The 15,225-nt window shown below is 42.4% G+C and overlaps 1 protein-coding gene across 2 annotated transcripts in view; it reads left to right on the forward strand.

The window, feature by feature from the left end:
* Positions 1 to 15,225, forward strand: part of LOC110506700 (switch-associated protein 70) — a 31,685-nt gene that overhangs the window by 1,398 nt on the left and 15,062 nt on the right. Inside the window, exons 2-7 of one of the 2 annotated variants that reach the window (XM_021586512.2) lie at positions 359 to 499; positions 2,287 to 2,460; positions 2,610 to 2,837; positions 3,104 to 3,250; positions 4,597 to 4,705; positions 4,920 to 5,101. In XM_021586512.2, the coding sequence (XP_021442187.2) occupies positions 359 to 499; positions 2,287 to 2,460; positions 2,610 to 2,837; positions 3,104 to 3,250; positions 4,597 to 4,705; positions 4,920 to 5,101 (981 nt within the window). The remainder of the gene's footprint in view (positions 1 to 358; positions 500 to 2,286; positions 2,461 to 2,609; positions 2,838 to 3,103; positions 3,251 to 4,596; positions 4,706 to 4,919; positions 5,102 to 15,225) is intronic. The other variant, XM_021586513.2, reaches the window with a different exon arrangement.

Below are 15,225 nucleotides of genomic sequence, written 5' to 3' on the forward strand. Positions count from 1 at the left end.
AATGCTTGGGCAGCAATGCTTGAACTGACAGCAACACATGCTTAGTCATGCATGTCAATGTGATCTTAGACTAAACAGAGATCCTTTTGAAAAATCTCCATGTAATTGTGTTAATGGAAGTATGATGCCCACCATCTTTTTGATATCCCTTGGACACCCCAATATTACTGTAGCGTCATATCTCTACTATGCCCAGTGAATACCAACAGTATGACAGTAACCTCGCCCCCAGACTCATTGTGCATATCCTGGATAAAATGCTTCTGAGCATTGGGGGGGGAAATATCTGGTGAATGATATTACTATGACGGCAACGGTTTCCCTGACTGCATGATCTGATCTGACTGTGGCTCTACAGGTGCTCTCTCATAACCTGTGCACCGTGATGAAGGTACCCCATGACCCAGTGGCACTGGAGGAGCATTTTAAGGATGATGATGAGGGCCCTGTGTCCAACCAGGGCTACATGCCTTACCTCAATAGATTCATACTGGACAAGGTGAGCAGTAAGAGCACCTAGCCTGGTCCCAGATTTGTTTGTGCTCTTTCCAACTCCATTGCTCATTGTCATGCCAAGTGGCGCAGCAGTCTAAGTCACTGCATCTCAGTGCTAGAGGCGTCACTACAGACCCTGGTTTGATCCCAGGCTGTATCACACCCGGGGAGGTTTTGGCTGAGGTAGGCCATCATTGTAAAATAAGAATTTGTTCTTAACTAACTTAAATTAAATAAAAGTGACAAGGAGTTGGCAGACTTCAAATCAAAGTTTATCTGATCACAGTTTAGTAGATGTTGTAGCAAGTGCAGCTACTAGCTCCTAACAATGCAGTAAAATGTCAAACTGACATTGCACTCAGGCTGCTGAGCAACTTTGTCATCCTCCTCACCTCAGTGGGTTTGTTAGTGGAGGGCTCTGTTTGGGGATTTCATTGGGATGTTAGGTCCATAGAAATATAACCACTAGAATGGACATAGCCTCTAGATCTCTAGGAGTATGAGGTGTAACTCTGGAGTGCCGTATCCCCATAGGGGATGATAAGACTTAAAGGGAAGTGTTTTATGGGTGCCTTTTAGAAAAATTGTTTAAATCAATGTTTTTCTGTATATAACTTTCCCTGCTCATTATATGATGAGCGTTATTGCTATTTTCAGTATTTATCTTAGTTTTTAAGATATGCATGTCACTCATATTAAAATGTATTGGTTTTTGAGAAATAAATGGAGCAAACAGGATTTGTTTGACCTTGAACAAGGCTGCCATTGTTATGGTATGTCTACTGTGTGAGTGGCAGAATCGTTCTGTTTCACAGCCATCAAGGAGGTGTGAGACCCACCATTGTGAGTTATCGAATGAAAAAAACATGTGTGCTGAAAATTACTGCAACGAGTACAAGAAAATATAGCCTTAATTTCAAAACAAACGTCCATTCAACTCAGCTACTACCATTTCCTCATGTGTCATACATAGCATTTAGAAGTGAAGGGTTAACATGCACACTACTATAGATCTATTCCAGAACATGATGATTGCATGATGCAGAGTCTTTGGTTTTCGCTGAGTTTGTTTTCTAGAAAAGCTTCACAATCTGATTGGTAAACACCTTGTTGTTACTCGTATTGCAGGGGTTCTCAAACTTTTTGGGGCCTGAGAGCCTTTTTGTGATAGCAAATTTATAGAGACCGACTCAATCAGAACACGACTCGAGTGAGATAAAATAAAAAAATAGCATAAAAGGAGTTTTATTATGACTTCGGCAGTGTATGGGAAATAAGATTTTAAAGGCCCATCTATTGGCATCGGAGAGATAATAATTACTGATGTCCTTATTAATGTCCTTATTAATATTCATTGGTAATGAATGCACTGACTTTGTAAACACCAGTGATAAAGCAAGAAGTGATCTTCAAAGTTTTTGTCCTCCGTTCTCTAGTTGGCAGACCATCAGATATAGCCCACATCTGTAGACCTGCAAGGCTTGCCAACTGTTTCCATAGCAATAACACCAACACTGATGTCAATTAGTAAACTGCTTTAGTCCTAGCGCTATTTGTACTTGGGGGCTATTTCCTTGCCTTTCTCCTCCGGAATCTGACTTGAATTGAAATGAAGAGACGAAGAACATTATGTTTGTACTTCACATCATGTGGGCTAAAACGTAGGGCAGAGAAATATTAGGCTACTACTGACCCTTTTAAATCGTATTGCCCTTACTTACAGTATGTTGAAGAAAAATAGGGGAAGTTGTTCTGTTTTGTGTAAATTGGCTTTGTTTATGTTTATTACAGGTTAGGGATAACTTTGACATACTGGAGTTCAACAATGTGTGCTGGACCCTGTGTTTCAAGAAAAACATCAACATGAGCCATCTTCTCATCTCCAATGATGACGCCTTCAAGGTCTGGTGCATCTTCAACTTCCTGTCTGAAGACAGGTACCCACTGGTCATCATCACAGAGGAAGTGAGACACAAGACAACACCTCTAATGGACATACATATCTTATTTGTTCAGCAGTAATTATGCTCTTCCAGTTAAAATAATTCCCATTCATACCACAGGACTGACTAGCTGTGTCCTTTCCTCCTCCCCTCCTCTCCTCCCCCCTCCAGATTGAGTACTTCCTGCGGAAGCTGATGGAGGCCATGGGAGGCATTTGGAATCAAGAGAGGTTTGATGATTACAAGCTCATGTTGAACAGGAAGCAGCAATGCCCGAGTGCCTGGGAGCTGATAGAGCTGGTTGGCATGGGCCACTTTAGTAAGGGCATGAACCGCCAGACCCTGTCCATGGGCATCTCTGAGGTCTTCCAGGAGCTCATACTGGATGTTCTCAGACAGGTTCGCCTGCGGTACCCTCTCTCACTACTCTTTATGCATCCCAAATGGGACCATATTCCCTATGTTGGGCAATACTTTTAACCAGAACCCATAGGGCTCTGTTCAAAAGTACTGCACTACATAGGGAATATGGTGCTAGTTGGGACACAGTGACTGTCTACTCTACACTGACCTCTTTTAGACCTCTGCTGGGGGTAACAATAAAATGGATATAGATAAGATATTACAATCCTGAGTGTGACAGATTCATGTATTTTTTCCTGAAGGGCTACATGATGAAAAAAGGCCACAAAAGGAAAAATTGGACAGAGCGCTGGTTTGTGCTTGGACCAAACTCTATGTCATACTATGTGAGTGAGGACCTCACTGACAAGAAGGGGGAAATTTTGCTGGACCGCAACTGTTGTGTGGAGGTAAGAACAATGTATTATTCCATTGGTCACTCTTAATGCTATCATTTAACTCCTAAATAAATTGTGTGGAGCGTTGGAATGCATGCTAGCCCACCTTTGTTAACCAGCTTCCTTTGGCATTGTTAACCCATAGCCTACGATTTCCGCAGCCCCACGTAAATGTAATTAACATAATAAAACAATCTCCATCAAAATCTATCTTTTTAAGTTAGAGATATATGTCAATCCACCCCATCCACCGATATTGCTCTTCCGCATCTGCGCTGAAAGGTGGCAGGGCTAGAGCGGTGTTTGTCAGACCATGAAACATCCCGAAAAAACAGTATTTTCACAAAAACGTCTGTAACGTTCGCATTCCACTGATTTCAAAACTCGGTCCTCCAGAAAGTGGAGACTAACACCTTTGCAGTTCTACTACGTGATATCTTTCAAAAAAGCTGTGTTAGAAAGGATTACCTACACATTCTGACCAGCTCATGTTATAGACAGAATTGTGCTACATGGCAGACCAATCCGAACTCATCTCTCGGCATGTCCAGCCCATCCATTATCTCAGCCAATCATGGCTAGCGGGAACGTTCCTGTCTTTTTCTGTGGCTAAACCAACTAGGCTCATAATTTAACAATTTTATTAGTATTTACAGATGACATACAAGCTTGTAAATGTTTTTTTATTTTTTATTATTATTTTATTTTTTTACCCCTTTTTTCTACCCAATTTTGTGGTATTTTGTGGTAGTTACAGTCTTGTCTCATCGCTGCAACTCCTGTACGGACTCGGGAGAGGCGAAGGTCGAGAGCCGTGCGTCCTCCGAAACACAACCCAACCAAGCCGCACTGTTTCTTGACACAATGCCCACTTAACCCGGAAGCCAGCCACACCAATGTATCGGAGGAAACACCGCACACCTGGCGACCGTGTCTGCGTGCACAGTGCCTGGCCCGGTACAGGAGTCGCTAGTGTGCGATTGGACAAAGATACCCCTGCAGGCCAAACCCTCCCCTAACCCGGACGATGCTGGGCCAATTGTGCACCGCCCCATGGGTCTCCCAGTCACGGCCGGCTGGGACAGAGACTGGACTCATACCCAGAATCTCTAGTGGCACACTCGGGAGGCCCACAAGTTTGTTATTAAGGCACATGAAAGTTCACATGTTCCAGAAGGCATTTCTGCCCCCCAAAAAAATTACGTTCAAAGGGCTCTCCTGTGAAGTAGTGACACACGACATACACCTAGTTTCCTGAAATGAGTCACAAATTCAATGTTTCATCAAACTCTAGAGGGTTAATGTGGTCAACGCAAGGAAGTGTGCAGTGAGTGTGTGACGTCTTGTTCTCTCTGCAGTCTCTACCAGACAAGGAGGGGAAGAAATGCCTCTTTATAGTCAAGTGCAGCGACAAAAGCTTTGAGATCAGCGCATCAGATAAGAAGAGGAAACAAGAATGGATTCAAGGTAAAGTGACCAATCCCTCACCACCATCTTAACATATTCTGTAAACAGCAAAGCTTTTCTCTCACCACATTAGGGTTTATTTTAAATCTCAGAGGAACTTAAACATACAGCTGGGCCAGAGTGATGTGAGTGTATCAGGGTGTGAGGGCGCTGCATTAGATAAAGCAGCCAGCCTTTCTTTATCTGACCCTCCTCTCCTCACTTCCCCTCCCAGCCATCCAGACATGCATTCAGCTGCTGAGGTTGGGCCTACCCTCTCCGCACCGTGAGGCCAGGCTACGGCGCAGGGAGCTCAGGCAGAAACAGCAGGCCGAGAAGGGGGAGCTGGAGGAGAGGATGAGGCTGCTGCAGATAGCCAATGAAAACAAGCATAGACAGCTGGAGTCCATGACGAAGGTACTGTCTATTTCTCTGTCCCCCCCCCCCCCCCCCCCTCTCTCTGTGTTTCGCTCCCTCTGTCCCACTCCTCTCTCTGTCAATTCAATTCAAAGGGCTTTATTGGTATGGGAACCATATGTTTACATTGCCAAAGCAAGTGAAATAGATAAAAACAAAAGTGAAATAAAAAATCAGAAATGAACAGTAAAATAGTAGACATTTGTGCAATGTGCAAATAGTTGAAGTACAAAAGGGAAAATAAATAAACATATATATGGGTTGTATTTACATTGTTTTTTGTGCTTCACTTGTCCTTTTCTTGTGGTAACAGGTCACAAATATTGCTGCTGTGATGGCACTCAGTGGTATTTCACCTAATAGATATGGGAGTTGATCAAAAAACCTTGTGGGTCTGTGTAATCTGAGGGAAATATGTCTCTTATATGGTCATACATTTGGCTGGAGGTTAAAAAGTGCAGCTCACTTTCCATCTCTTTTTGTGAGCAGTGTGTACATAGCCTGTCTTCTCACCCGAGAGAGAGCCAGGTCTGCCTACGGCGGCCTCTCAATAGCAGTCGGAAGTCAAAGCTTTCCTTAGAACATGTGGGCTGAGCAAACATTTAACAGAACACACAAAAAAACTCTATCAATTATTTGTACTTTGAGGCACTTTTAAACACAGGGGCCCCTCAGGGGTGTGTGCTCAGTCCCCTCCTGTACTCCCTCTTCGCTCATGACTGCACGGCCAGACTCCAGCACCATCATTAAGTTTGCCGATGTCACCGTGGTCAGGTATTCTGCTTTGTTTTTTGGTTAGTTCTTTTCAATGTGTCAAGTATATTTTTGTTTTCTCTAATTGTGATTCTGTCCTGGGGCTCTGTGGGGTCTGTTTGTGTTTGTGAACAGAGCCCCAGGACCAGCTTGCTGAGGGAACTAGGGATGGGAATTTGACCTTCTGTTCGAGTACTCTCATGGTTTTTTTAGAACAAGGGCGGCACTGGAAAAAATATGTGCGTATTTGTCTACGGTATATGCCAACAGTGAGCAACAATGCCTAATTTATCAGAATGTTACAGATAACAAATCCTAATTGCTAAATTGCCTTTAATATATTCAGTCAATAAAAAAACAAGTGCCAATTAAGATTAATTTATTGACACTGTAATAAAAACTGGTTATATTATATCATCGAAGACAATCTTCAAAAAGGTAGTCTATGGCTGTGCAATGGCATATCCTTATTTTGTTAATTTAGCAGACAAGATGCTCATTTTTCCTAAGCCCTTATTACACTCGACACCGATTTTTATAGTAAAAACACATGATGTAATATAACAAAATAAAAGATAACAGAATAGTGCGAAGTGATTCGCATCTCATGTCTGGAACGGTTGTTCTCAAAGAGTTATCATTTGAAACAGGGCTCAATTTGGCAAGTTGAAAGACACATTTTTCAAGGATAGAAACCAAAATCTGTCTTCTTTTCAATATACAGACATTCGATTTAGTTTATTATGCGAGTTCCTTAGAATTTTCCAAATGGATGAACAATTCTACATGGTGAGGAATTATGGCCAGGACATGTGTTTAGTGAGTAGGCCAAGGCTCAATGATTGTGAGTAGGCCAAAGCTTAATGATTCTGATGGAAATACGCTCTCAGCATATTTTCAGTGTGGAACCTGTCTATGTTTAGGGGGGTAGTAGCCTAGGCTAACAAATTCTAAACTCTAGCAGTGCATAACCCTAACCTTAAATGAAGACCAAATGGGCCTTCTGAGTGGCGCAGCGGTCTGAGGCGTCACTACAGATCTGGGTTCGAGCCCGGGCTGTGTCGCAGCTGGCCGTGACCGGGAGATCCATGAGGCGTGTCGTGGAATATTTCTGATTCAAAGGAGAGAGACTTTTAGATATATTAAAAACAAACAAACGTGATTATGAATTATTGCAACAATGGAGCTGGTCAATAACTACCCTTAAGTTACACGCTACCCAAACCGGATGCGTCACGTGCGTGAGCGTTGCAAAATAAATGTACTCATACATGTTATTTAATCATTGCACCCACACTGCTCGCGCGCACCAACGAGCATCTGCGTTGCCAAGCTCTAAAATGGAAGTTGCTTCTATTTGTGACACTGAACGCGATGCAAGTCCTGCCTCTTCCATCTCCGCATTGACTTTTAGAAGCATATACCCATCTCCTCATTGGTTATACCCACGTGGTTTGATTGAAAGATGAAATGAGGTCGGTCAGTCGGTTGTGATAACACACCTTATTATGAAAGTTAGATGCCAATCGCCATTTAAAGTCGGTTGACTGTTTTATGTTTGGATTAATTGTCGGAGTAGAAGACCTGGTGCATTTAACAACTCAACATTTATATCCCAGGACAAATTAGCTAGCAAGCCAACTAAACGGGACAAATTAGCTAGCAACTGCAAGCTATCTAGCTAAATTGCCATAAATGTTTAATGCTTTTCGACCTGTCCCCAAATTAGCATAATTGGTTTATAGTTTTGTTTTGATATTTCAACCTGTGTGTTGTGATCACGTTTGGTGTGGGGGGACAAAATCAATTTGCGCACGCTCTGGTCCGGTTTTGGCATGGTGTAAAGTGACAGCTGAGAGCCCAACGAACAGATTTGGGTTATAGCTCTTAATAGGAAAGTACATCCTCCTAAATGTTCATGACAAACAACAGATGTGTAGAATTATACAAAGGTACGTTGTGCTATCAAGCAACAGACAGCAAGATTTACATTGCGCCAGGTTTCTATCTCTAGGTAATTTACTACTTGTTTATTCATAAATACTAATGCAACATAGGACACTAAGTCCTTCCCTCAAATTATGAAGTCCAGTTCATCTGCGATGTGGGAGAAATAAACTGGAGGGAGGTTTTGCCTGTTCCTGACAGACAGGCCAACATTTCACACAGACACTAATCATGGAATGCAGTCTTCAGGTTTTATCAGGCATCGTAAATCAACTGTCAGCGTTAAGCCTCAGAGGATCCTCTCAGAAGAACAGACAGAGTGTGAAAGTACTAATATAAGAATACATTCTAATATAGAGCAATGTGAATAACATAATGTTGTAATTTCCACCACAGGCAGCGCACAGTTGGCTCAGCATTGTCCTGGTTAGGGGAGGGTTTGGCTGGCCGGGATGTCCTTGTCCCGCTGCGCTCTAGCGACTCCTATGGCATGCCGGGCGCATGCACTTGTTTCCTCCAACATATTAGTGCGGCTGGCTTCCGGGTTAAGCGAGCAGTGTGTTAGTGACTCAATTTTTCCAAAACTGCAGCTCATTGTTGAAACACATATTTTCCTACTTCAGTCAACCAGTCCATTTTGAATGTGTGGGAAAAGGAGGGTAAAGGGAATTTCGGGAGCAGAACTGTGCAATGCTCGGTTTGGTTTATTTTTTTATTGTGTCCTGCAAATGCACATGTACAAATGTAACACTAGAGTCAAGGCAAATTGACATTGTCTTTTTTTACCAAATAGTTTTACAGTATTGGAAAAAATGTGATCTCTTTTTAAAGATAATTTATTGATGTCAGTTCAAATACTCAAGTACTTTATTTCTCATGCCAGTCCCTAGAGGGGACTCTTCTCTAGGTTCATCTCTCTGTAGATGATGGCTTTGTTATGAATCGTTTCGGAATCGCTTCCTTTAAGGTGGTCCTATAATTTAACGTCTCTTTTCTGGATCTTGATAAATAGCGGGTATTGTCCTAATTCTGCTCTGCATGTGTTATTTAGTGTTTGAATTTGTACATTTGGTGTTTGTCCCATTTTGTGAATTATTGGTTGGTGAGCGGACCCCAGACTTCACAACCATAAAGGACAATGGGTTCTATAACTGATTCAAGTATTTTTCACTAGATCCTAATTGGGATAATACATTTTATGTTCCTTTTAACGGCCCTTCTTGCCTTGTCTCTCAGATCGTTCACAGCTTTGTGCATGTTACCTGTGGTGCTGATGTTTAGCCCGAGGTAGGTATAGTTTTTTGTGTGCTCCAGGGCAATGGTGTCTAAATGGAATTTGTGTTTGTGATCCACGAAACTGGACCATTTTTGGAACACCATTATTTTTGTCTCAATGAGATTCACTGTCAGGGCCAAGATATGACAGAATCTGTGCAGAAGATCTATGTGCTGCTGTAGGCCCTCTTTGGTTGGGGACAGAAGCACCAGATCGATCATCAGCAAACCGTAGACATTTGACTCAAATTCTAGTAGGTGAGGTTGGGTGCTGCAGAATGTTCTTGTGCCCTCGACAATTCAAATTGTTAAAATCAAATCAAATTGTATTGGTCACATACACATGGTTAACAGATGTTAATGCGAGTATAGCAAAATGCTTGTGCTTCTAGTTCCGACCATGCAGTAACATCTAACAAGTAATCTAACAATTTCACAACAACTACCTTTTACACACAAGTGTAAAGGAATGAATAAGAATATGCACATATACAGTGGGGCAAAAAAGTATTTAGTCAGCCACCAATTGTGCAAGTTCTCCCACTTAAAAAGATGAGAGAGACCTGTAATTTTCATCATAGGTACACTTCAACTGTGACAGACAAAATGAGGAAAAAAATCCAGAAAATCACATTGTAGGATTTTTAATGAATTTATTTGCAAATGATGGTGGAAAATAAGTATTTGGTCAATAACAAAAGTTTATCTCAATACTTTGTAATATACCCTTTGTTGGCAATGACAGAGGTCAAACGTTTTCTGTAATTCTTCACAAGGTTTTCACACACTGTTGCTGGTATTTTGACCCATTCCTCCATGCAGATCTCCTCTAGAGCAGTGATGTTTTGGGGCTGTTGCTGGGCAACACAGACTTTCAACTCCCTCCAAAGATTTTCTATGGGGTTGAGATCTGGAGACTGGCTAGGCCCCTCCAGGACCTTGAAATGCTTCTTACGAAGCCACTCCCTCGTTGCCCGGGCGGTGTGTTTGGGATCATTGTCCTGCTGAAAAACCCAGCCACGTTTCATCTTCAATGCCCTTGCTGATGGAAGGAGGTTTTCACTCAAAATCTCACGATACATGGCCCCATTCATTCTTTCCTTTACACGGATCAGTCGTCCTGGTCCCTTTGCAGAAAAACAGCCCCAAAGCATGATGTTTCCACCCCCATGCTTCACAGTAGGTATGGTGTTCTTTGGATGCAACTCAGCATTCTTTGTCCTCCAAACACGACGAGTTGAGTTTTTACCAAAAAGTTATATTTTGGTTTCATCTGACCATTTGACATTCTCCCAATATTCTTCTGGATCATCCAAATGCTCTCTAGCAAACTTCAGACGGGCCTGGACATGTACTGGCTTAAGCAGGGGGACACGTCTGGCACTGCAGGATTTGAGTTCCTGGCGGCGTAGTGTGTTACTGATGGTAAGCTTTGTTACTTTGGTCCCAGCTCTCTGCAGGTCATTCACTAGGTCCCCCGTGTGGTTCTGGTATTTTTGCTCACCGTTCTTGTGATCATTTTGACCCCATGAGGTGAGATCTGGTGTGGAGCCCCAGATCGAGGGAGATTATCAGTGGTCTTGTATGTCTTCCATTTCCTAATAATTGCTCCCACAGTTGATTTCTTCAAACCAAGCTGCTTACCTATTGCAGATTCAGTCTTCCCAGCCTGGTGCAGGTCTACAATTTTGTTTCTGGTGTCCTTTGACAGCTCTTTGGTCTTGGCCATAGTGGAGTTTGGAGTGTGACTGTTTGAGGTTGTGGACAGGTGTCTTTTATACCGATAACAAGTTCAAACAGGTGCCATTAATACAGGTAACAAGTGGAGGACAGAGGAGCCTCTTAAAGAAGAAGTTACAGGTCTGTGAGAGCCAGAAATCTTGCTTGTTTGTAGGTGACCAAATACTTATTTTCCACCATAATTTGCAAATAAATTTATAAAAAATCCTACAACGTGATTTTCTGGAGAAAAAAAATCTAATTTTGTCTGTCATAGTCGAAGTGTACCTATGATGACAATTACAGGCCTCTCTCATCTTTTTAAGTGGGAGAACTTGCACAATTGGTGGCTGACTAAATACTTTTTTGCCCCACTGTAAATATATGGATGAGCGATGGCCGAATGACACAGGCAAGATGCAGTAGATGGTATAGAGTACAGTATATACATGAAATAAAGTGGCATTGTTTAAAGTGACTAGTGATACATTTTTTACATAATTTTGTTTTATTATTAAAGTGGCTAGAGATTTGAGTCAGTATGTTGTCAGCAGCCACTCAGTGTTAGTGATGGCTGTTTAACAGTCTGATGGCCTTGAGATAGAAGCTGTCCCAGCTTTGATGCACCTGTACTGACCTCGCCTTCTGGATGTTAGCAGGGTGAACAGGCAGTGGCTCGGGTGGTTGTTGTCTTTGATGATCTTTTTGGCCTTCCTGTGACATCGGGTGGTGTAGGTGTCAAGGAGGGCAGGTAGTTTTCCCCCGGTGATGCGTTGTGCAGACCTCACTACCCTCTGGAGAGCCTTACGGTTGTGGGCGGAGCAGTTGCCGTACCAGGCGGTGATACAGCCCGACAGGATGCTCTCGATTGTGCATCTGTAAAGGTTTGTGAGTGTTTTTGGTGACAAGCCAAATTTCTTCAGCCTCCTGAGGTTGAAGAGGCGCTGCTGCGCATTCTACACCACTCTGTCTGTGTGGGTGGACCATTTCAGTTTGTCCGTGATGTGTACGCCAAGGAACTTAACTTTCCACCGTATCCACTACTGTCCCGTCGATGTGGATAGGGGGGTGCTCCCTCTGCTGTTTCCTGAAGTCCACGATCATCTCCTTTGTTTTGTTGACGTTGAGTGTGAGGTTATTTTCCTGACACCACACTCCGAGGGCCCTCACCTCCTCCCTGTAGGCCGTCTCATTTTTGTTGGCAATCAAGCCTACCACTGTAGTGTCGTCTGCAAACTTGATGATTGGGCCGTCGAGGTGTCTGCTTGGGACGGGATATACACAACTGTGATTATAATCTAAGAGAATTCTCTTGGTAGATAATGCGGTCGGCATTTGATTGTAAGGAATTCTAGGTCAGGTGAACAAAAGGACTTGAGTTCCTGTATGTTGTTATGATCACACCACGACTCGTTAATCATAAGGCATACACCCCAGCCCTTCTTCTTACCAGAGAGATGTTTGTTTCTGTCGGCGCGATGCGTGAAGAAACCAGGTGGCTGTACCGACTCTGATAACGTATCCCGAGTGAGCCATGTTTCCGTGAAACAAAGAACGTTACAATCTCTGATGTCTCTCTGGAAGGCAACCCTTGCTCGGATTTCATCTACCTTGTTGTCAAGAGACTGGACATTGGAGAGTAGTATACTCGGGAGCGGTGGGCGATGTGCCCGTCTACGGAGCCTGGCCAGAAGACCGCTCCATCTGCCCCTTCTGCAGCAATGTTGTTTCCTAAGATTGCGAAGCGAGGTGGCCATCTCTGTCGGCGCTGGGAGACTTTTCGTTAATATACAGTATATGTTGAAGAGGGTGGGGCTCAAGCTGCATCCCTGTCTCATTCCACGGCCCTGTGGAAAGAAGTCTGCGTTTTTTTGCCCATTTTAACCGCACACTTGTTGTGTACGTGGATTTTACAATGTTGTATTTTTTCCCCAAACACCACTTTCCATCCATTTATATAGCAGACCCTCAATCTCTCTCTCGCTTTCTGTCTCTCTCCCTCTCTCTCACACATAATTGCTATGTAGCTTCACACTACTTGTCATTAAAATGTTATTCAGTGTGTTAAACCCCCTTTCATTCAGAACTATAGACCTCCACAGAAACTGACCTGCTCTCTCAGGACAGGGAATCCTCACACCTCTCCCTGTTACTAATCACACTTTTATTGTCCTCTGTTTGTCTGCTGTAAATGCCAGTTAACTTCTCTGCCTTGGTGCTGTAGCCCCTTACGAATCAATGAACAATGTTGGTTGCATTCTATGGTCAAAGGCACAGGTTCTGTCCTCATCCAGGCCTGTTTCCAAGCATTTTACACAGACATGCCACACATTCTTCCACTCTCTCAGCTGAGACAACCCAGACTAAATCGGACACATTCATGGTCCATCAGGGGTGATTGTAGTAGTTATATTGTAGGGTTATTATAGTAGTTTAGGAATTATACTACCAGTTGTCGATTGACCTCAGTAAACCTGATCCATGATGTCACTTTACAGGTAGCCTACTCCTGAAGGTATAAAATATATTATAATGAGCATGTTACAGTATATGTAAAATGCTTCAGTACTTCTCAAGTCTGTGGTGAAAGAACTTGATGGAAAAGTCCAGTGGCTGTGTGAAGGAGGTGTGACTGTTAAAGACAATAGGCTGATTATATGGTCGAGTTCTCGCTACTCTTTACTACATTCAATTATAATGGACAGAATGAAAGGTCGGAGCTTACCTACCCTCCCTTTCCCGAGTCAAGGAAAACCCCTCTCTCTCTCCCTACTTGCTTTCTCCTTTATTATATATATTTTTGACATGTATACAAATATAAATACAAAGTAGTTAAGTATTACTGTTTAGATTAACAATTGATTTAGTGAAGGTTTATTTGTTATTTGTCACACCACGGCTCAGATGCTGTTACTCTGTAGAAAACATACCTTAAAAACCTCTTAAGGCTATGGGGCAGTATTTGGAAGTTTGGATGACTGAGGTGCCCAAAGTAAACTAGAAAACACTCTAAAGTTTCTAAAACTGTTAAAGTAATGTCTGTGAGTATAACAGAACTGATTTGGCAGGCGAAACCCAGAGGACAATCCATCCAGGAATTTTTTTGTTGTTGAGGTCATTGGATTTTCCAATGCTTTTCTATGGGAAACCTGAATTATTAGGATCCAGATTGCAGTTCCTATGGCTTCCACTAGATGTCAACAGTCTTTAGAAATTGTTCAATTTTTTTTTGTTGTTGAAAAATGAAGAAGTAGTTGTATTCTTTCTAAGTGTCACTCAGGTGGACTCTAGTCTTTTGGTGCGTGTGAATGAGACCACGCTCTTCGTTGTTTTTCTCCGGTATTGGAAACAGTTTATTCCATTTTAAATTTGATCGATTATTTACATTTTAGGGTACCTGAGGTTGGATTAGAAACGTTGTTTGAAACGTTTGGACCAAGTTTACAGGTAACTTATTAGATCCTTTGTAGGCATGTTGGGCGAGTTGGAACCTGTGTATTTCTGAATCTAACGCGTAAAATAAACTGACATTTTTGGGATATAAAGAAGGAATTTATCGATTTATTTTTGCATTATTTCTGACTTTCGTGATGCATCTGTTTGGTTGGAAAATGTTTTTCATGCTTTTGTATGCGAGGCGCTGTCCTCAGATAATTGCATGGTATGCTTTCACCGTAAAGCCTTTTTGAAATCTGACCAAGCGGCTGGATTAAGTTTATCTTTTAAATTATGTAAAACACTTGTATCGTCATTAATGTTTAATAATACGAATGTAGTATTTTTGAATTTCACACTCTGCAATTTACCGGATGTTGTCAAATCGGTCCCGTTAACGGGATTCTAGCCATAGGGGATCCCTAAGAGGTTTTAATTCCCAACTGCAGTGAATCAAACATATTATGTTCGAAATGTTTATTAATTTCAGAAGCAGATCATTGTCCCCCATGATAAAATCGGGGAGGGGACTGTGGATCTGTCTCCGTCTGTTAGTACGTTCGTACGTTCATACGTTAGTCAGATGCGATATCTCAGACAGCATTGGCCCGACTTTGACAACTTGGGTGAACGATGCGTCTTGCGATAGAGAGCCGGCATTTACAAAAGTACACTGATTGGCCAGCTGGTGGCTCTATAACAACATATTCAAAATGCTAGTTTTGAAAGGTCACGCCCCTCACCCCGTTTGACATAAACTCATAAAATTTGTTACATAGGTCCCTTTCCTCACAAGGAACAATTCTGCCTTAAGGACACAAGGTCCGCCATGATGGATTTTCCGCCATTTTGAATTTTGTGAAGAAGACTTAAACACTACTGTTCTTATACCAAATGAACAATCTGCACAAAACTTGAAATGTGGCATCTATGGACAAAGGTCTCAATGCAATATTTTCCAGACTAGTATATAGAACAACATGGCCTCTTGATCA

Source organism: Oncorhynchus mykiss, chromosome 26 (assembly GCF_013265735.2).
Source record: "Oncorhynchus mykiss isolate Arlee chromosome 26, USDA_OmykA_1.1, whole genome shotgun sequence".
Lineage (NCBI taxonomy): Eukaryota > Metazoa > Chordata > Actinopteri > Salmoniformes > Salmonidae > Oncorhynchus > Oncorhynchus mykiss.